The 21982-nt window shown below is 41.6% G+C and overlaps 1 protein-coding gene across 1 annotated transcript in view; it reads left to right on the top strand.

The window, feature by feature from the left end:
• Positions 1-21982, top strand: part of ATP10D (ATPase phospholipid transporting 10D (putative)) — a 42781-nt gene that overhangs the window by 9218 nt on the left and 11581 nt on the right. Inside the window, exons 4-13 of the mRNA XM_086464818.1 lie at positions 6124-6209; positions 7299-7405; positions 8149-8280; positions 9102-9229; positions 9376-9628; positions 13097-13332; positions 13933-14121; positions 16201-16816; positions 18563-18672; positions 19587-19713. Of these exons, the coding sequence (XP_086320944.1) occupies positions 6124-6209; positions 7299-7405; positions 8149-8280; positions 9102-9229; positions 9376-9628; positions 13097-13332; positions 13933-14121; positions 16201-16816; positions 18563-18672; positions 19587-19713 (1984 nt within the window). The remainder of the gene's footprint in view (positions 1-6123; positions 6210-7298; positions 7406-8148; positions 8281-9101; positions 9230-9375; positions 9629-13096; positions 13333-13932; positions 14122-16200; positions 16817-18562; positions 18673-19586; positions 19714-21982) is intronic.

The raw sequence follows: 21982 nt of genomic DNA, 5'->3' as shown, positions 1-21982 counted from the left end.
ATCAAGAGAAGTGTCAGATTAGATATTAGGAAGAAATTCTTTCCTGTGAGGGTGGTGAGGCACTGGATCAGGTTGCCCAGAGAAGCTGTGGCTGCCCCCTCCCTGGAAGTGTTCAAGGCCAGGTTGGATGGGGCTTGGAGCAACCTGATCTGGTGGAAGGTGTCCCTGCCCATGGCAGCGGGGTTGGAACTAGATGGTCTTTAAGGTCCCTTCCAACCCAAACCATTCTGTGATTCTATGAATTTTAGTCACTCAAGGATTTATAAAATCTTTGGAACTCTTTAGAGTTTTTCTGTTACAAGCTTACTGTGAACAGCATTAACGAAGTCATCTCTGCCTTTCAAGACTGAGCATCACTGGGTCTCAGAGGGTTTACACATACCAAGTAGTGGTGGAAAATTGGTGGATCTATACTTTTCAACCGTGGAAGTCAGGTGGTTAAGGCTTTATAAGTAATTCATTAAGGCCTTTCCAAATACTGAAAAGAGATGGCTGCCATTGGTTTTTATACCAGACAAATAGATTTTATTTAGTGTTATACTTAGCAGACAAAATGCTGGAGGCTGCACAAAGAAGGTGATATCAAAAGAACAAAGAATCCTGGCATTTCTACAGTTGTCAGCATACCTGATACTGAGTTCTGCTGCTTAAACACCGTGCTGAAAACAACAGCAGGGAGGCTGTGCTGTCCGTAAGAACAGACTGGTTAGTCCTCTGGGGATAAAATTACCTGAACTGACTCTGAATTTTCAGCAGTGTTCATTTATCAGCAGTCGTGGTTAACAGGGGAGGTCCCAGAGGACTGGAGGCTTTCCGGTGTGATGTCCATTTACAAGAATGGCCATAAGGAGGATCCGGAGAACTACAGGCCTGTCAGCCTGACCTCGGTGCTGAGGAAGATTATGGAGCGGTTCATCTTGAGGGGCGCTCACGTGGCATGTGCAGGACAACCAGGGGATCAGGCCCAGCCAGCATTGGTTCATGAAAGGCAGGTCTTACTTGACCAACCTGATCTTCTATGACCAGGTGACCTGCATAGTTGATGTGGGGAAGGCTGTGTTATCTACCTGGACTTCAGTAAAGCCTTTGACGTTGTCTCCCACAGCATTTTCCTAAGAAAGCTGATGTCTCATGGCCTAGGCAGGTGTACGCTTTTCTGGCTAAAAACTGGCTGGATGGCCGAGCACAGAGTTGTGGTGAATGGAGTTAAATCCAGCTGGTGGCTGGTCACAAGTGGTGTTCCCCAGGGCTCAGTCTTGGGGCTGGTCTTGTTTAACACCTTTATCAATGATCTGTATGAGGGTATCGAGTGCACCCTCAGTAAGTTTGCAGATGGTATCAAGTTGGGCGGGAGTGGTGAAGGGCCTGGAGAGCAGGTCTCATGAGGATTGGCTGAGGGAACTGGGGTTGTTTAGTCTGGAGAGGAGGAGGCTGAGGGGAGACCTGATCACTCTCTACAACAACCTGAAAGGAGGTTGTAGTGAGGTGGGGGTTGGTCTCTTCTCCCAAGTAACACGCAATAGGACGAGAGGAAATGGCCTCAAGTTGTGCCAGGGGAGGTTTAGATTGAACATCAGGAAAAATTTCTTTAATGAAAGAGTGGTCAAACATTGGAACAGGCTGCCCAGGGAAGTGGTGGAGTCGCCATCCCTGGAGGTGTTCAAAAAACGTGTAGATGTGGCACTTCAGGACATGGTTTAGTGGTCATCATGGTGTTGGGTTGACAGTTGGGCTTGATGCTCCTGGAGGTCTTTTCCAACCTAATGATTCTATGAAGTGAGGAGTACCACCTTGTTGTGCATTAAGGTTCCCCTGTTACTTAGTGAGTATGGTAGTACCAAAGGCATGACGTGATACCCACAAACAAAGCTGTTTCTTATCCCTTTACAGTAACATGCATGGTTTTATTTTCCTTTTCTTTCTTGATTTAATCTTAAAACAATAAAGCAGGAAGGACTGTTTGATCTTTCTGTATATACATGTTACTATGCAAGGCAAAATTCAAATGGTTCTACAGGCTTAGATCATACTGAGGTTGCCCTCATATCAGCTCCTGCTACCAATATCTGATTTCAGTCTCACTCAAGAAAGAGGCTGTTTTCTCGACTTCCAGAAAACTTACACCAAAATGCTAGGAAGAGTCATACTGTCGAGAAGAATGTGGTGGGTTGACCCTGGCCAAAATGCCAGGTGCCCACCAAAGCCGCTCTATCATTCCCCCTCCTTAACTGGACAGGAGAGAGGAGAGAAAAAAAATAACAACAGGCTTGTGGGGTTGAGATAAGGACAGGGAGATCACTCAGCATTTACCGTCACGGGCAAAACAGACTCAACTGAAAGGAAATATAATTTATTACCAATTAACTCAGAGAGGAGTGATGAGAAATAAAACCAAATCTTAAAACACTTTCCCTCCACCCCTTCCTCCTTTCCCGGGCGTAACTTTGATCCCGATTTTCCTCCCTCCTCCCCCCCAGCGGCACAGGGGGAAAACAGGGAATGGGGGTTGGGGTCAGTTCATCACTGTTGTTTTCTGCCGCTCCTTCCTCCTCACGGGGAGGACTCCTCACACGTTTCCCCTGCTCCAATGTGGGGTCCCCCTCATGGGAGAAAGTCCTCCATGACTTCTCCAGCGTGAGTCTTCCCCACAGGCCGCGGGGGAATCACTGCTTTAGTGCCTGGAGCATCTCCTCCCCCTCCTTCACTGACCTTGGTGTCTGCAGGATGTTTCTCTCATGTATTGTCACTCCTCTCACTCGCTGCAATTACTGCTGCCCAACAACTTTTTCACTCCCTTAAATACATTATCACAGAGGCGAAAACGCTGTCGCTGATTGGCTCAGCCTTGGCCAGCGGCGGATCCGTCTTAAAGCCGGCTGGCATTGGCTGTATCTGACATAGGGGAAACTTCTAGCAACTTTGTACAGAAGCCACCCCTGTAACCCCCCCCACTACCAAAACCTTGCCATGCAGACCCATTACAAAGAAAAAGGGGAAAAAAAAAAAAAAAAAAAAGAACAATTCTTTCACTATTCAAGAGTGTTAGTTTTTGTCCTCAAGTGTAAAATCAAACAAAGCAACAAAAGTCATTGTAGGGTCTTCTTGTCAGGACTGCATGGTTTCTGAATACAGAGCCATGGTCAACTTCACAGACCTCTAGTGCCCCACCAGTTGAGTTTCAGCTGCAGGCTTTGTCCCTATAAACTCAGGCCAAATAAGACTGGCAGTGCTGTGTAAGAGGCTGACTGGCTGGCCTTTCCATTTCTTGTGCTCGGAAGGATAGGAATAAACTACATCAAATTAAACAACATCTGAAGACAAGAAGTAAAAAGACTTAACCTGTTTGCAAGGGTGTTATGTCCTGCTTCTTTGTGACTAAGCAGAAACACAGACAGTGAAAAACAGGTTATCACTGGGGCACCTGATCTTGCACTTCGCATTCCTTTGAGAGAAGGCAAGGCAAAATTACAGCATGAAACAGGAGCTGAAACTCTTACTGTCAAAATTTAGTTGTTGTTTTGTTGGCAGCTTAGAATAGCATAACCTTTTTTTTTTTTTTAAAAAATGCTCAAATGATAACAGGAAATAAATTGGGAAAGTAACTCAAGGCTTCTTAGGTAACACCGGGTAGCAAGGCGCAGAACACACTGTCTCCAACCATCTTGGCATTCATAGGGGAATACAAAAAACAGCTGAGGACCTGCTCCCTGAGGATAAAGAGCTGTTTAGTGAACAAACTGATATTGCCATGCTGCTTTCAAGACACTCAAATCTTGCTTCCCGTTAAGAATGGATTGATTTCCTTTTCCTTCCACACCTGATATAGTTAGCTGAACCAAGCACAGGTTCACTGGTGGAGAACCTCATATGCCCTTAGCACTAATTCACTGGAAGCAGTGAACGTTTCTTATTACGTTGTGAGAGAGGCCACAGGGCTACACTGATCAGTTGCTTCTCAGACTGTGTGGTCAATGACTGAATCCAGTCCTAGCTGCAGCATCCTCAAACCTAGTGGAGAAGAAAGTGCTGTCCTTTTCTTCCAGGCAGCCTAGGAAGCCTGGAAGATGAAAGGACTCGCCAGCTCTCCTCTTGCACCTTGGCTATGCACCCACTCCATTTCCATGCTGTGTTATCAAACCATATAGTTTGTCAGGAACACAGCATGGCCAAAGCAGCAGGTGTGGCCTTGGAAAGCTGCCCCTCTCCCCATTCTGGTGAGAGAGTCTGATGCAGGGACTGTAACTCCCAGCTACCTTACTCAGTTTCCATCTTTATTGTCCCCCTTCTTTAGGGGCCTTTACACTAAATCCAAGTAATTTTAATTCTGCCATAGAAAATCTTCTCTTTTGAGCCAGGAAACAGGAAGGCATCTCAAGAAATAAGGTACAAAATCTTCTACTCTCGGTATTTGCTTTTTCATGATTGTAATGAAGAAATATAGACCATAAACGTATAGTCCAGGAAGATCTGAGTGCCCATATCAAGATACCTGCTTTTGGATGTAGTTTTTGTCACCTCTGTTTTATACTGGGAGAGTGCAGACATAATTTCTGTGCCCACTATAGGTTGCACCCCGAGTTTCTGTGGTTGCTATATCAAGGTATATTGCAAGAAGCTTCTAGTAACAGCTTCACTGCTATTACAAATTGTTTGACCAAATCAAATGGCTTAGTTGTCCATCAAAAATAAGGTGCTTTCAGCAGAAATATGTATCTGGAGATAGTTTCCAGGCTGTACAAGAAAAGAATCCCCTGCTTTGGCTATTTCACTTCCCTTTGGGGGTAGTTCTTAGTCTCTTTGTGCTCTTTTTTTCTGTAATTATTGTACAATGTGAAATGCTTGAAGAGCATGAATCAATTATACTGTTGACATTTTACAGAAATTTTGTATTTCCTGTACAAATAAATGTGAGAAGGGTCAGTGGAGAGAGAGGTCTTTCATAGTTAATTAAATTTACAAAGAGATTGAAGGTATCTGTCTGTCTAAGGCCGTGTTGATACACACTTCAGGTTAATACAGTGCAACTAATCAATACAGCAAAATATAGCAAAAAATATATATTTTTTAAGCAAGCCAACAAAGTACATGTTAATAATATTATGTCTTCTGAGTTTCCTATTCTATTTAACAGGGAGTAGTTAAAACTGTGCTTTAACCTCACAGTTGCTGTTCTGCCAGTGTGAAGTCACCCAGTTGTGGGAGTGCAGCCTTCTCTGAGACCTGTAACTGTGTAGAAGATGTACTCAGTTACACCTGTGAATTACAGATTTATCCTTGGAGTTTGAAACCTTAAATTAGTAATTCTTGTTTTCTAAAGAGCAGAACAAATGGCTTCCCAAAGAGTCAGTGGAAGGTACTCAGTGGGGAAATGTCTGCTTTACCAGAGGCTAGCCTCTGTTATACTAGCGGCATACTCGTGTGCCATTAATTGAAATTAAATTGCAGGTGCAACTGCAGGTAATTCCAAAGGTAAGGCCTTTTGGTTTTTCTCTTAGTTCTTACCAGGTTTCTTTTATTAATAAAGGATATTTGTTTTGCTTGGCTTTTCTCTTCACTGGAGAGCTCACCTGCTGTTTATTCACAACATGTACTTCTGGTCTTCCATGACAGCCCTTTCTTCAGTACTGGTAAGGCTCAAGCATCATTAAAAAGTTCTACCTGCTTTCTTTGTGTTAGCACAGATAGTGTCCTGGCCCTGGCATCGGAAACAATGGCTGTTCAGAAGAAATTCTGCTTGCGAAGAAGACGGGGCCTCTTTTTTTTTTTTTTTTTCTTTTTTCCTTATCATGAAAAAAAAAAACTATGGGAAATTTCTGTTGCTCAGATGTTCTTACTGCATTATTTTTTCTTCTTCCTCACACTTACACCCGTTTTCTCCTCTCCAATGTTCTCAAAACATCAGCAATTCGACTGATACTTCCAGGGTTTGTTATTTACTAGGAAGTCCTTCCATGCTGTGTAAGTCTGATTTACACTGGGTAGCAGATCATCAACACTACTAGCAGCTTACAGTTTCAAAGCTGAATTGTTAGGTAGTAATATCTGAACCTATGAATTTATGATGTCTCTAAGGTCCATCACATTTTGTCTAAGTTCTCTGGGGTTTTTTTTCTATGGCTTTAGGTCTCTGAAATTGATCCAGAAAAATTTTCCAGTAGAATAGAGTGTGAAAGTCCTAACAACGACCTCAGTTGCTTCCGAGGCTTTGTGTAAGTAGGCTTGGTGGCTCTTTATTGTCATTTGCTTTGATGCTCTTCCTAATTTTCAGAGAGCTTGTGATGTTTGCTTTAAAAAATAATGACAATATGTATAGAAGTCAGTTTGCACTACATTTCTTTCTGAGTGCAGCCCAGCAGATGGAGCTCCAGAAGGGCTTTCTGAGCAGCAGGTTGTGGACTGGGAAAGCCCATTAGTTCTTTTTATATTGTGTTGAATATTTTCAACATCTTAGTTCAGGCTGTTTTGCAATTGTGTATTCTATATTTGAAATAGCTCTTTCAAATCTGCTCGTAATAACATGTGATATCTACAGTATTTGGTCTGGACCATGGCCTGATTGGCCAAGCTGCATTGCTCGAGATTGGAAATGGGACGCATGGACTTCCTCTCCTACTCTCATTTGTTTTGTGTAACCATCAGTGACTTGATCAAATTCCTTTTGACCAATGTGCTTATCTGTGTGTTTTCTTCTTATAGGTTTATGATTTTTCTATAGACAGTAGGAAAACAAAACACTTTCATGGGGTGACTGATTCTCAGTTTTGAGAGTTACAATGTCTGCATTCTTCCCTATGGGCACCGACACGTTAGCAATATGAAAATAAAAATAAATATATATGAATCTTAGTCTCTGAGGAAACACCTTGACAAACAGTGGGCCTACCTGCACTGAAAGTATGCCACAGGAGTAACAATACTCACAGTATATTTAAAATGGGATTTAAGATTTTGTTTGAAATTTTTCCAATGTTGGTAATCCAAGTAGAAGTCTCAGGTTTTCAGACTTCCAGTGTTTACCTTGAGCTTTTTTCAATAGTGTTGCATACTTCTCATATGCCAGCTGGCAAATGCTAGAATTGTAAACACAAGAAAATTTTAATACAGTGCCTACGTGCCTGGATTTTCAAAGGTGATCTGCATGCTTGTTACCCTATTCTTTTGAAAAGTCCAATCGGAAATGTCAGAATGGCAGTCAGTGACTAGCAGCTTCTTTGGGAAATCTGCTCCCTAATGGTTTTGCAAAGCCTGACTGGTAATGGCTGGAGTCCTATAGCTGAAGTAATGTGCTTTTTTTTCAGTGAGCATTCAAACAAGGATCGAGTGGGCCTTAGCAAGGAGAACTTACTGCTCCGAGGATGCACAGTGAGAAACACAGAAGCTGTTGTAGGCATAGTGGTATATGCAGGTTAGTGAACCACACTGGCTTTTACAGATCGCCTTGCGAACAAGAGAGACTTACGTGCCCTAAGAAATGGTATCGTACAAAGGGCAATTAGGAGACTAAAAGATTGAATCCAGCAGAAGGCAGCTGTAGCTAGAAATGTTAACAGTGCATGTCTGGATTAAGATTGTTGCTATTTTAACAATGTAAAGAACTGATAGGCCTGATGATTCACGGGAGGGCGGCTCTGTTCTGTGTGAACAGGTCCTTGTCCTCAGCTGTGAGTTGCGATGGTAAACCCAGGTTTTTAAGTGGACATGGAGATGTGTGGCTTGTTTAGGATCTTTTGCTGATCCAAAACTGAAGCTGGTGCTGTTCTTCAGTGTTTTGATACATCAAAGGGCAGAGGTTTTTAAACTAATCAATATGATGTATCCAGCCAGACAGTTGTAATGCAGGTGCAGGATTTTGTAAAAATACTAGCAATGATATAGAAAACGTCAAGAATAACATTGTTTCTATAGGAAGGAATATTATTGACCATGCAAAAGTTAATGTGTATGTGACAGATTTTGGTTTAGCTTGTTCAATTTTCTTTAGGACAAAATTCACATGTATTTTAGGAGCTGTTAGTTTGCTCCTATTTATAATCTCTGTTCAAATATTAGTTATCAGAAATGTCCTGTTTTCCAGAGCTTTAGAAATATAAAGCACTTGCGGTTCTGATACCTGCTATTGGAGAATTTCAACCTGTGTTGTGATTATAGGTCATGAAACCAAAGCCATGCTCAATAACAGCGGCCCTCATTACAAGCGCAGTAAATTGGAAAGAAAAGTGAATGCTGATATTCTTTGGTGTGTTCTGCTTCTAATTCTAATGTGTTTAACTGGTGCAATAGGTAAGTGAGACTCGTCAGACTCCTGCTATTTTCCTCTCTCAGCCTACAATGCTTAGTGTTTTAATTTGGGGCTGATTCATTTTAACAGCCCGTCTCGGAAACTGCTTTTATCCATGTGTAATTCCCTAGCAGTTAGGGGTGCTGCCAGGTTTTAGTTCATGTTGTCGTGTTTAATCTGGAGTTTGGTCAAGAGGTATGTTCCTGGTGCGAGTTCTTGGGTCTGGAACCTGTTTCTCAGATTTATTTTTCTTTTCTCTCACTAATTGCTCTGCAAAACTCCTACTTTCTCTTAGGATTTTTCAGGTACCATGAGATGCATGTACAACATTGTAGGGAGAGGCCTAGTGTGACTAGAGTTGTAAGGACTTGATATTTTAAGGATTGTTTAGATAGCGAGCTTGAATAAATCTAAACAGACTAACTTTTATGACAAATGAAAAAGGTGTTTAAAACATGTTAAAAAAAACTTCTTCAGACTACACTTAATAACAATGGTGACATGGTGTCACAGGTTAACTAGAACCTGGACAAGCAAGGATAATACAGTTATTTGCCAGAGGTGTTTCTGGGGAAAAAGTGTTTATCAAATGTGGTTAGTATTCCTTTAGTACTGAGATACGCTGTATAGGTGTGCTGTTGATAGAAATGCATGTAAGGTATTCATTCATGTGTGCATTGATGATTAATTAATTTTAATGGGCTTCCTGTTGAGGATAAACTCAAGAGACCAAATGTTAGTTTAAAAGTTTACAAGGAACTGCGGAGTGTAACAGGTAACACCATGACCCTGACTGACTCACTTTTATCTTGTTGTTTTCAAGGCCATGGAATTTGGTTAAGTACATATTCGGAAATACCATTTTTTAACATCCCTGAGCCAGATGGGAAATTGATTCCTCCAGCATTAGCAGGATTCAATATGTTCTGGACGATGATAATTTTATTACAGGTAAATTTGATCTGCTTTGAGCATGGGTCATATTCTGGTCTCATTTATATCCTTGAAATAACTCTTCAGCTTCAGTAGAGCTATTTTATATTTGTAGCTGGCCAAAGAGTTTGGTTTTATTTAATCCTCATGTTTTATTTTGGTAGGTCTTGATTCCAATTTCTCTCTATGTTTCAATTGAAATTGTCAAATTGGGCCAAATTTATTTAATACAGAACGACATTGATTTTTACCATGAGAAAACAGACTCAACAATTCAGTGTCGAGCACTGAATATTGCTGAAGACCTTGGCCAGATTCAGTATATCTTCTCTGACAAGACTGGAACCCTCACTGAAAATAAGATGGTTTTTCGGAGGTGCAGCATTGCAGGACAGGAGTATTGCCATGAAGAAAATGGTAAGGCACTAAACCTGTGTTCACAATGGGTCATTTTTCTCTTCAAGAAGCTGAAAGTTTCAATAGGGGTCCACTGGACTTGTGTGGCAATGCACACTCACAGAAGATAGGAATTCAGACTGATAGCTGTGCATCTTTCCCCATTGTTTGAATCCCTTCATGTATAGTGTGTTAAGAGACTTGCAGGCTTTATGTAAGGTGCTGCTTTGCAGCTAGTTAAGTTCCAACATACTTGATACCACACAGAAAACATTATTTACTTGCTCTGGAGGTCTCCCCAGAGCCTTCTTTTTTCCAGGCTGAACCAGCCCAACTCTCTTAGCCTGTCCTCATAGGAAAGGTGTTCCAACCCTCAACCACACCACTCTGCTTAGTCTCATCAAACACATATCTTACACACCTGTTTATTTTTAGCCAAAAAGTCAACAAGTGGTGTTACTCAGTAGTTGCTGTCCAATTGTCTAATTGTGTAGCATCTTTCAATATACATTTCGTGAGAGCCTACTTGAAGCCTTCTGGGAGCCAGGAGAAGATACAACTCCAGACACAAGAGAAAACTGGGCAGAGGGACATGAAGTCTGATTCAATTAAGTATTTTATTAATTAGATAAAACCACCAAGTTTTTATTACCCTTACTGTATATAAGTACGGGCTGCAGACATTTGGTAGTTTTCTGGTGGGCAGTGCAAGTATTCTGTGTGAGACCAAAGGAGAGGTGCTGACAGGATGGACACATGAAGCACAGCTGTATATTAACCACCCTTTGTGGTTTTGCTGCCAGATAGAGCTGCTCACAACTGCGAGCAAAAGGCATGCCCTGCTGGCCACAGCAATGAATCAGTTCAGCCCTTCTTTTGTTGTGTCACAGGAGCAGATGGTTACAAACCATTTTTACATTTCTGCTCATATTTTGAAAATTTTATAGTGTGGGTGTCCAAGTGCTTCTTTGGCTTTGCATAATTGTACTGGGAAGCTTGACAACAGTAAAGTGAGAGGAAATATTCTTAACTTTTGAACTTGGCGCATGAGCAACTTAAAAAGTAGAATATGTTTTCAGAGCATTTCCTAAAGGAAAGAAATGTATTTCAGAAGAGATAAACCGAAGGGTAGTGCGAATGATGTAGCTGTGACTGATCCAGGTCTCGCTGTGCCAGGGAAAGTATGTCTACTATTACTTCTGCTTGTAGTTCACTTAGAGTTATCTTCCAAAAATATTAGTGTGTTAATTATCTTCATAATTATTTTATGCTATGCCCTGTCTTTTACCTGGAGGGTAAGCATGTGCTTCTTCCTAACAAATCTAAAAGTTATGTGAGCCCTGAAAATCAGTTTGAAAAATGTTGCAAGTCCTGTGTTTTATACCTGTTTTACATTTGTTCAGTTGCGTAGAGCTGCTGTTTGTAAGGCTTCTGCTACATACAGTAAGAGTTGCAGTGCAAGACAGCACAGTCTTCTGCATACAAGCCACTTAGTCTGTATATGTATTTCTGTGTTTATATCTGTATTGCTCAGGGTAAAGGGACGCACATGAGGGAGGCACGCAACAGCAATGACTGTGATTCAGTATAATCCTCCGTATAGGTGCCCCCATGCGGTATTCTGTCTAAAGTAACATGTGCCTTGGAGCATGGCAGCGGAGCAGCGTGTTCCTTCAGACAGAGCATGCGGGCTTCTCGGCAGCCTGGAAGCATAGAGGAATGGGCATGTGTTGTCCAAACCTGCCTCTACAACCACATACTGAGTCACGGTTGCTGCTTTCTGGTAAAAGGTGTCAATACCACGTGTAGGATATCGTATTTGGTAGTTATGGAGAACCGCAGTTTGTTATGTTCTCCCATGTCTTTTGTTTAAAAGAGCTGTTTTATTAAATTCATGTTGACGTCAGGGAGGTGGCCTGCCAAGGAAGGTATAAGCTGTGGTCTCCCTGCTTTCCTTCGACTCATCAGAATGGCAGGATGAGGGACAGGAGGCTTTCATTTATGTTCCAGAAAGAGAAGACAACAGGAAATAAGGAGAACTTAACAGGTTACAAGTACCGTAGCTCATTTCCTGAACATAACAAGGCTCCTGTGCTTTGGCTAGGAGGAAAAGGACTCACAAGTGACACAATAAACCTGTTCCCGTCTCATTTTCTGCGTCACCGCTGGGGACTCAGAACTGTGGATAGCTTTCCAGTTCGTATAAAACAGAATAATATCCCACTTTTCACTTATTTCCTGTACAGTAGCTGCTACTTTAAGTAAGAAAAAAATAGGGACTTAGTGGTGTTGCAGGAGATGTCTGTATGTTAATATTGGTTTTTTCTAGGATGTCATTGTTTGTATTCACACTTTACTGAAATAAATAGTCAATGCACAGCTCTCAGAACAGGTTTTCCATGCTGTCTGTGGATGCAGGCTTTGAACTGCTAGTGTATGCTTATTGCATGCTCTTTTCACAATAACGGATTAAAACTTGAAAGCTGAATAGTTCACAGTGATCCAGTGCTGACTGGATTCACACTGCAACCTCTTGCATGTGATCAAACACTATCGCAGTACTCCAGTGCAAACACTTTCTACAGTCGTTCTTTACACCACTGGTCTTCCTAGCTAGATTTGTCGGGCACAGAACTGCATTTATGTCTTCAGTGCAAAGGTGTTAGACATGCGAATACAAAGTTTTGTTATTGAAACCTGCTTTTCAGTTAAATCCTCATAAAATGTGTATGTGTGTGAGGGGGTGTCCAATACAGAAATGATATGAAACACACTTTCAATGAGCTCCTACTAGAAGCTGTACTAGTCAAACCACTAGCATACAATCCTAATCCATCATAAAATAAGTAAGATAGAAAACGTATCAGGAGGTGCTCTAGTGCCATTGCTCTGGCCTCAGGCAGAGTTGTTGCTATCATTCTTTATGAGTGGTTTTTTTTTTTTTTTCTTCAGGACCTCCACTGGTGTCCAGTTCACTGTTTTTCCAGGTGTTCTGTGCTAGTATGTCATGTCTTCTCTGATGAAGTTTTGCTGATACCTAGCCTGAGTCTCTCTTGCCACAATAAAGTACAGTTGTATCTTCTGTTACCCACAGCGCACACAGAAAACAGGCTATTTCTTTTCTCTATGCAATAGCCCTTCATGTACTTCAAGACTATTATTTGGCCTTTATCAATGTGCCCTTCTGGAGACTGTGTAACTCCAGCTTATTTTATTGTTTACATGCAGCTCGTGCTGTCTAGAACCCTGATCATTCTTGCTCCCTTTTCTGGATTCAGTCCACTTGAGTGTTGCTCTTGAAGTGCAGTGTCCCAAACAGGAAGTCTGTGTGATGGCTTGTTACGGGTTTTATTTTTCATAAGTGGTGGATTGTTCTTAACTATATATTGAATTTCTTACTTTAAAATTTTGTTTCCTGAGCCTCCAGGGAGTGTTTTATACAACTTTCTTTTTGCTTATGGAACAGTAATTCTGTTTCCCTTTCCATAGCAAAGAGGTTGGAATCCTATCAAGAGGTGGATTCAGAGCATGTGGATTCAGCTGATTGTCAGTGTGGCTCTTCGACCCATATGTCAAAATGGCAAGGGCACAACTGCAGAGCTGTGACTGAACCTTTGAACAGAAAGCCTTTGAATCAGTTGTCTGGTAGTTACCCTGCATTAGGAAGAGAAGGTGGAGCAGGTGATGTTCCCCACTCAGGACACGTTGCTTTCAGCAGCCCCATTGTAAGTAAAAGCTGTTGGTTTTGATGCTAAATTTCTGAAGTAACTCATGGAGGAATATCTTTTTACCCCAATTTGATCAGAGTGCTTGTCATTTAAGAAATCCTTTCTCTTTCCCATCAAAACCAGAGCCTCCCATGATTGCTTGGCTGCATCCTACTTGCAGTTGATGTTGCAGGTGTTTGTTGAGTCACGAAGGTGTATGCTTTGGTTCTTGCTGCTGTGAGTCAGTGATCACTCCAGCTAAAATGACAGCTGCATCTTAATAACAGTGATGACCAATATTTATTGGAGGTTACAAGAGGTATAAACTGTGCTTCTGTCCCTGAAGGTGTCTAAACAGCATTCATTGCATTTAGTCTGTTGGAGTGTCTGTAAACTAAGGCTGTACTGTCTGCCTGTCTGGCCATAGAGTTTGCTATTTTCCACAAGGCAGTGAAGACACCAGAGTGTTCCTTTATTTCCTGGTATAACCAACTCACCATCTGACGGGAAGGAAGTTATATGAGCTTCTACACTTCTGTCATCTGTAACTGATTTAACTTCCAGAGACTGAGATTAACCTTATATCCTAATGGACAGTTTTGTTCATTTCATCAATAGGAAACAGATGTTGTACCAGACACACGACTGCTGGAGAAGTTCAGACAAATTTGTTCTCATTCCTATCACCAGTCAGAAGAAGCCAGCAGCAAGTTACCTTTGGAGACAATGTACATCACTGACTTCTTTCTTGCTCTGGCAATCTGTAATACTGTTGTAGTTTCAGTCCCCAATCAGCCACGTCAGAAGGTAAGAAGGCCTTATTTTTGTCTGTTTGGCCACATTAATAAATGAACGAGCTCCTTTTGGTTTGATTACAAAAGGAAAAAAAATTAACTGGCATTTAAAAAGTTATCCTTTTCTCCTCTATTGGTTTGTTGTTTTAAAAAGAAGGGAATTACTGTAAACTCAGGGAGTGCAGTGCGTTAATGTGTAATATAATGCTGGTAATGTTTTTCTGATGCAGAAGAACTTGGCTTCAGTATTTTTGCTTGTGTGTATAGGCTTTTTGTGACTTTTACAAGACAAATTTTGAGATTAAATTGAAATGGTGATTTTTTTAAATTTTTTTTTTCTGTATTCTAGTTATCTTTTTCCAGGTAAGTGCATAGCTTCCTTTAAGAGTACTCTAGTACTCAGCTTACCTTTACAACGTGGTTATTGTGGCCTGAAAGATCAGAAACTCAGAAAACTCCCAGCATATTGGAACTGAAAATGCTCTTACCTGTTCGCTGACTATTCAAATAGAGTTTCAGCAAAAGTGTGGAAGATCAAGTTTCATATGTGTACTCATCTGAAGAAAAAATGCGTTGCAGTATGACATAAAGTGGTCTTACCTGGAACATACAGTGCACTTGCTAGACTGTCCTGGTTTAATAGTCTGGAATGTGTTTAAGTCTTCCTTCTCAAGACCACTTGTTGTTTTCAGAGCATACAACCTAACGTTTATTTAAAGATAGTAGTATCCTTTTCAAATCTTTTTTTTTTCTTTTCAAGGTAGGATTTTCATAACCCCAGTTTTTACCAATTTGGCTGTGTTGTACGATAATCCCCAAGTTCAGCTTTGATTTCCTGTCCCCCATCCCCTGGTGGTTTCCAGTTGTTGACTTTGTCTTTTGAAAAAAATGTTTGTGATGTACAGGACTAGATTTTGGTGTCCATGTAGGTAGTGAACCTACACAATCATGGCTAGATACATCCCCAAAAGGTGTCCTGTGGAGTATAAAGAACCTCCTATGTATAAATAAGCCTGGTATTTTAGTGTGCTTCCAGGCATTCCTAGAAGGCGTGGTAGGCAGCGTACAGGTGCCTGTGTGGATGGGCAGCTGTGTTCATATTTACTAATCTGCCATTCCTCAGAGGTGATGTAGAAAAATACACAGGCGAGATTCTCATTTTGTTTGAGAATAATATCTCTGGATGACTTGCTTGCAGGTCACTAGTAGGTGGGTTGGAGGGGCAACATGGCATGAGATTTCTGAGTTCACAATTAGGGAATGACATGAAAGAGCTCAAGGCAATGGAAGGTTTCAGCATTGCTTTAGGGGAGGTAATGAAAGAATTATTTCCTAGTCCCTCTTTCCTTGATGCTGAATGGAGGTGCACCACAACTTGCGTGCAATGCAGTAGAACTAAAGCCAGAGTCTGTCCTTACTTTATGCTTTTCAGTGGCAAAGGAGAACATGCTTCCTGGTGATAACTCATTCTTAACTCTTCACCAGTAATGAGAAATGGATGTCAGCCTTGCATGCCTTGTTCCTCATTTGTAAGCTGTTATAAATAACAGTAAGCCAATTCTTTTGTAACATTGATGAGAGGGGAACTGTCTTTTGTTTTAAATTCAAACATTAAAAAGTATTGATAAGGTACTGTATTTTTGACAGTACTTGTAGCTAGTTACTGTGAAGAGTATGGAGTTGTTTTATTCTTCACAAGTATCTTGCTAATAATTCAGAACAGGAATTGAAGCGTTTCGTTCCATTTGCCACAACTTTTAAAAGTTATAAGATCGTAGTGTTTCATTACTGAAACAGTTCTAAAGAGAACAAATACATGGAGTCATGAATCAAACTCTGAATGCATACAGTTTTCAGATCTGAAGTATTTTTACAATTTTTTTGCTTTGAAAAATGAAGCTCTTACAGAAGCTCGTTAGTGTACTCATGGCTATATGTTTAATTGAGCTGGCTGTCTTTTATACAAGCAATCAAACTCAGGGTGAATTTTAAAATACTACGCTCATTAAGACAGTTTGTAAGTTGTCTTCCTTTAGTGTAATAGAATATGAGGAATTTAACATAAATCCTTTCTCTAACTATTCTGTTCCAGATGAGACACTCTTCGCTGGGTAGGATGCCTATTAAATCACTTGAGGAAATCAGGCAGATGTTCCAGAGGTTGTCAGTCCGGAGACTAAGTTCCTCCCCTCTTCCAAGTGTAAAAGAGTCACCATCTGAAAGCCCCAATAGTTTTGTGAGCAAACTGTCTATTTTCAGAACGAAACTGGCTTCAACTGCTTTGGATGGAGCTTCTCAAAGGGCTGCTGAGCCTCACAGTACTGACAGCCCAGAAAATTCTCACGTGCCTCAAGAACTAGATGTGGTGAATGTAGCTGCTGGCTGTGAACACAACAGCACTGCGTCATCTGTTGAATTGTCTCCCTTACCTAAACTATGTTATGAAGCTGAGAGTCCAGACGAGGCTGCCCTGGTTCATGCTGCTAGGGCTTATAAATGTATTTTACAGTCTAGGACTCCAGATCAAGTAACAGTGGACTTTGCGGGTCTGGGATCTTTAACGTTTCAACTTTTGCATATCCTGCCTTTTGATTCAGTGCGGAAAAGGATGTCAGTGGTGGTTCGGCATCCAGTCTCCAACAAAGTGGTGGTGTACACAAAAGGTGCAGACTCGGTCATGATGGATTTGTTGAGAGCTGCTCCTGAAGGTATCTACAGAACTTCTAATTCTTTGCTCACCTTTGTCATTCTTCAGTACAGTTGAACGGATGGCCTGATTCATGACAAGAGAATAACCTTGCGGAACTATTATATGTGAATAGTTCCTTATAGGGAACTCAGAAAGGTAGTGTTGCTTGTCACCTGGATGTGGCTGGTGTGGAAACTGAGAAGAGAAAAGCAGCTGTTGTTCGAAGGATTAAGCGCTGTCTAAGCAGACCCGTTGGAGCCAACTGAAGTATCTCCAGTTATAAATTAACGTCATCTACTTGAATAGTTGGCTTCTGCTAAACAGCGAGAGGTGGTGTTAGAATGAGAGACTACCCTTTACTTGTGTTAGTGTTTCTGAGCTGTTGGAGAGAGGTGTCAGTAGCAGATGTCACTTATAAGTGCTTTTTGAATTTCCCTTGACTACTGACTATTTCTCTGTTTCTAGGTATAATAATAATATCTACTACAAAGTTTTGTGGTGCCTCCTGCTGGGCCCTGTTGTTTGAGAGTAAATATTTTTTCAGTCTGCCACAGAAGGAATGCACCATGTTGTTTTAGCACTAACTGATTTATTCATAGACTGTAGCAAATAGTCATTGATTTTAACTGCAGGCCGTAAAGAGAAAGTGTTATCTGTGTATGTTAGAAATAAATACCTAAATATATTTAAGTTCAGAAGATGTTCCAAGGGTTTTTTTTAATGGTTTGGAAAGTAATGTAAAGGAATTATTTTTAAAGGCTTGCTTTCATAGAATGATAGAATGGGTTGGGTTGAAAGGGACCTTAAAGACAATCTAGTTCCACGCCCCCCGCCATGGGCAGGGAAACCTTCCACCAGCTCAGGTTGCTCAAAGCCCCATCCAGCCTGACTTGAACAGGCTGCCAGGGAGGGGGCAGCCACAGCTTCTCTGGGCAACCTGGTCCAGTGTCTCACCACCCTCACAGTGAAGAACTTCTTCCTAATATCTAATCTAAATCTCCCCTCTTTTAGTTTGCAACCATTACCCCTCATCCTATCTCCACCCTCCCTCCCCACTTTTCTTGTAGGCCTTTTTCTGCAAAAGGGAGTTTGGTTTGTGTGTTCCATGGCTGACTGATCTCAGTGAGGAAGAGGGGTATTTCCAGTTCCAGGGATGGATTTTAACTCACCCAACATTAGCCATCTGAAGGCTAGACAAAAAGCTTCTGTCGGCCAGGGGGCAGAAATAGTACCTCCAAAATCTGTAGTCTTAGTAGGAGGGTAATTTAATGTCTGGAGGGGCCTGTCCTTTGATTCTCAAAGTAAACTTGGAACCTAACTTCTGCATGTCCCAGGTTAGGTGAGTTGAATGCCTCTCTGAATAGTCCACCCCTTAACAGCTATTTTTAAAAAAACCTTTTCTGCGACTGCCCTTTTAGCTCCTCCCACTAGACCAGTGGCAGTAAAGCTGCTTGGGTGTCTGTGACCCAGTTAATTTCAGAAGATCATTTTATTTTAGAAATGCATTTTGATATACTAGTGGCATCCAAAGATGTATCAGTATCAGATGGATTCCCCTTCACTGGTTGTGCAGACTGGCACACTGCATGCTCGCCATAGATATAGCCACAATATGTTGTGCAAACATGAAGGTACATTATAATTGTTATAATTACACCATTAACATTTTGGTATTTTTAAAATTTATTTAGACCTTCAGAATTTTCCACTAAATTTAGCCTAAGAATGCGTATTTAATTCACTTTCTTTGCTTTTTGTGTGATAGTAGGTACTAGTAATTCAGAAATGGAACAAAAGAAGATTAAAGAGAGAACTCAGAAGCATTTGGATGACTATGCCAGAAGAGGACTGCGCACTCTGTGTATTGCTAAGAAGGTATTTCTTTTAATGCACATTTTTAAAGAATGTTTACAGTCTGTGACCAACCTGAGTGGTATCTCCAATGGAGCAGACATCGTGGCTTCTTAACAAATGCTTCCATTGCCACATTTTGTTTATCCTTATGTTTTTTTCAGGAGGAATTTGTAAGTTGACCCAAATCAATTCCTGACTTCTGTTAGGTTGCCATAGTTGCTGTTAGTTTAGGGTGCCAAGCAGCTTAACAGCCCAATTGTAATACAGAGGTTGTCAAATAGCCTGATTTTTCTTCAAAAGTCCTGAGCAGGTCTCCTTCTGTGGAACTTACCCTAGTTGGAATTCCAGACATAGAAAACAAATGAAGTCAGACCTGTTGTATTGGGTTTCACAAACAGTTTGCAGTGTTACAAGCTCTGGATGCAAAACTTAAGTGATATTTTGAGATTCCATTTTAAATTCAAAGCTGCTCAGAAGTAAAAATTCCATGGAGATTGAAACAGGCAAGAAACCTCTTTATGAAGCCTTATGCAAAGCAGAAGTACAGGCTGTGGAGCTCTGTAGTCATCAGGCCGTACAGAGCTGTACAGTGATTCTGTGGCTGTGTCAATGCTGCAATTAAAGAGCAGAAGGGAGAGTATACTGTGCTGACTGGCCTGCCTACCTTCTGTCCAAATGGAAATCTGCCAGGCAGCCCCAGGAACCTGCAGGGTGCTGGTGAGTAACCTGGCTTGTGAAGCGTGGCAAAGTAATCTGACACTCTGAACGTCGTACTAAATCCATGGACGTGCTGGGGCGACACGTAAGTAATGCACTGCCAGGGGCTGGGCGTCTAGGTTCGGTGTGTGGACAGCAGAAGCAACTGTGAGGACGCTTTGAGGTGCCTTTGAAAACACAATATAGATACATGCCGTGTGTTTTCTCTCCCTCTGTAGGTGATGAGTGATGCAGAATATGCAGAGTGGTTAAATCATCATTTTTTGGCAGAAACCAGTATTGATAACAGGGAGTCGCTGCTGCTCGAATCTGCCATCAGGCTTGAGACTGAACTATCTTTGCTCGGTAGGTAGAAAATGCTGTAACTCCTAACTCCCAGGAAACTGCTTATGATGTTCATCATTGGAATTTACCTGCAGAGAGCTGTGCTAACCTTGTTTTGTGTAACACATAGCTTTCTATGGACCTAGAATTTATTGTCACTCCTGAATTTTCATAAATCTTGCCGGTAAATTTGTACGAGTTATAAAACACACTGAAGACAGCTAGTGCTCTTCTATTGTTTGTAAAAGGTAAAGTGGCACTGATTTTTTTGGGTTTTACTGTGTTTCTTTTTTGCACTCACTAGAGTTCTTAAGTGTCATCATAATAAGCATATGAAATGATAATAACAAATCATAGGCCTGCCTGGGCAAATAGTCACAGGGATCCCACTTCTGGGCAGGTTTTCCATCAGTGTCACATTTGCGGCACAGCAGGTGTGCTTGTGCTGTGTCCTCCTGTAATAACATGGAGATAAGAAGTCAGGCGTGCTTCTGCAAGAGGCATTCCTCTGATGGTCATGCAGCTGTGCAGAAATGGGGAGGCCAAAACAAAATGAAAAATATTTGATGTAGATGTGTAAAAGGTAAACTGCAGGCAGTCTGGGGTAATAGATCTAGAGCACTGCAAAGGTCTGACTGTGAGTAAAGGCAGCTCATGCTGAAGAGCAACAGATCCTGTTGTCTGGAAAGGTGTTAACTTCCCTCATTTTGTGCCACATCTGCTCAGGGCAAATGTCACAAGTCTTGATACTAAAAGGAATTCTGGGATCACTGGCTTCAGTTTCTGGAGAGAAGCCAGAGCAGTGCTGCTAGCTGCTGTAGTTTCAAGGGATGATGTGCTCTACAGGTACCCTTTTGCACTAGAGTCAGCAGAGGGAAGTCTGGTTGCCATGCAGACCTGCTGTCCTGCAGGCCAAGGCATTTTTTTTGTCTCATGTCTCTGGTGGGACAGTAAGCAATACGGGTTGGCCCTAACATTCAACGGGAGTGAGAATGAGAAGCGTAGATGGCTTCATACTGCTGAGGTGCGTGCTTTCAGTACCTCTGCTAGCTTAGTTACCTCTGCCTGGGGCATATGTGCATTGTGATCTGCAGAGCAGAACTACTTACAGCACTTCTCATTCTGCTTCTCTGAGCCTTCCTTTGCTTTCTTAATAGACATTACCTGGTGTAAGTGCAGCTGTAACTCTGACTGTCCTCTTAGGATGGAGGAATGAAGACTTTGCCCTCAGAGAACAACAAGCAAAAATTCAAACCATCTCTGTATTGCCAGGATCATGGAGGACAGCAGTGGTTTGTAGTCCACTGCATAGGCAGGTGTGAAATCCATATGGCTATATATAAAGCCTCAGGCCTTTATTTGAAGGGAAATCTATTTCTGGAAAGAATAGCCCTAATGTGCAGTACTTGGCTAAGCACAGATCTAGATCTCAGCAGTGTACGTACTGAAACTGGCTTCTGTTGGATTACAGAGTGATCAAGTACCTCAGAAGGGGAGTGTTAAGTGTATAAAGTGCCCAAGTTGAAATCTCTTCCCTCGATGCCTGGCAGTGTCTCTCAAAGAAGCTTACATCAAATAGATCCCAACACCTTACTTCCTGTCTCTTTCATTGACTTGCATCAAAATGCAGGCAGAGTGCAGAGCAAGGACCTGGAGGTTTTCGTCTTCCCAGTGAGCAGGGGCTATGAGCTTTGTGTCCTGTTGGCACCTACTTACTGAAGAAATCACTGTAGCGTCAGAGATCTGCCTGACCTTTTGGCTTTTACCCATCCCCGTATGACAGTCAGTGCTTTAGATACGAATTGCTGGCTAGAGTCCTGCACTAGAAACATACTAGGAGGGAAAACTTTTCCTTTGAATTTTTTTATTGTTTGTCTTTCAGAATGAACCTAGCTGCAACTAGCTGAAGTTTCTTTCTGTGAAGCTCTGTTAGCCTGAGAATCCCACAAGCTGAACAATGTCTCCTGGTTATGATTTAGTACCATTTGTCTTGTGAAAAAGCCATGAAAATATCCTGTACCGTAGTAAATCACTTGCACTGCAGCTTTTCAGAGGTGGTTCTGCTTTATGCTGGTGTTGTGTTACCTCATTGTTAACCAGAACAGATTTCGTAAGCTGGTTTTAGGGACACAGGTCTGCCTGCTGTGCACACCAAAAAAGAGGATGTCTCTGTTAAAAAAAAGAAGTGCAGAGACTTTAAAAAATCTTTCTATAACCACTAAGGAGGGTGTGTTAGAGCAGATGTTTCCTCCCTGTGAGGGAGTATGTCAAGGTTGGCAACGCAGGCAGG

Source organism: Leptosomus discolor, chromosome 4, assembly GCF_034619465.1.
Source record: "Leptosomus discolor isolate bLepDis1 chromosome 4, bLepDis1.hap2, whole genome shotgun sequence".
In the NCBI taxonomy this organism is placed as follows: domain Eukaryota; kingdom Metazoa; phylum Chordata; class Aves; order Leptosomiformes; family Leptosomidae; genus Leptosomus; species Leptosomus discolor.
Note: the sequence above shows the minus strand (reverse complement) of the source record. Positions and strands in the feature narration are given on the sequence as shown.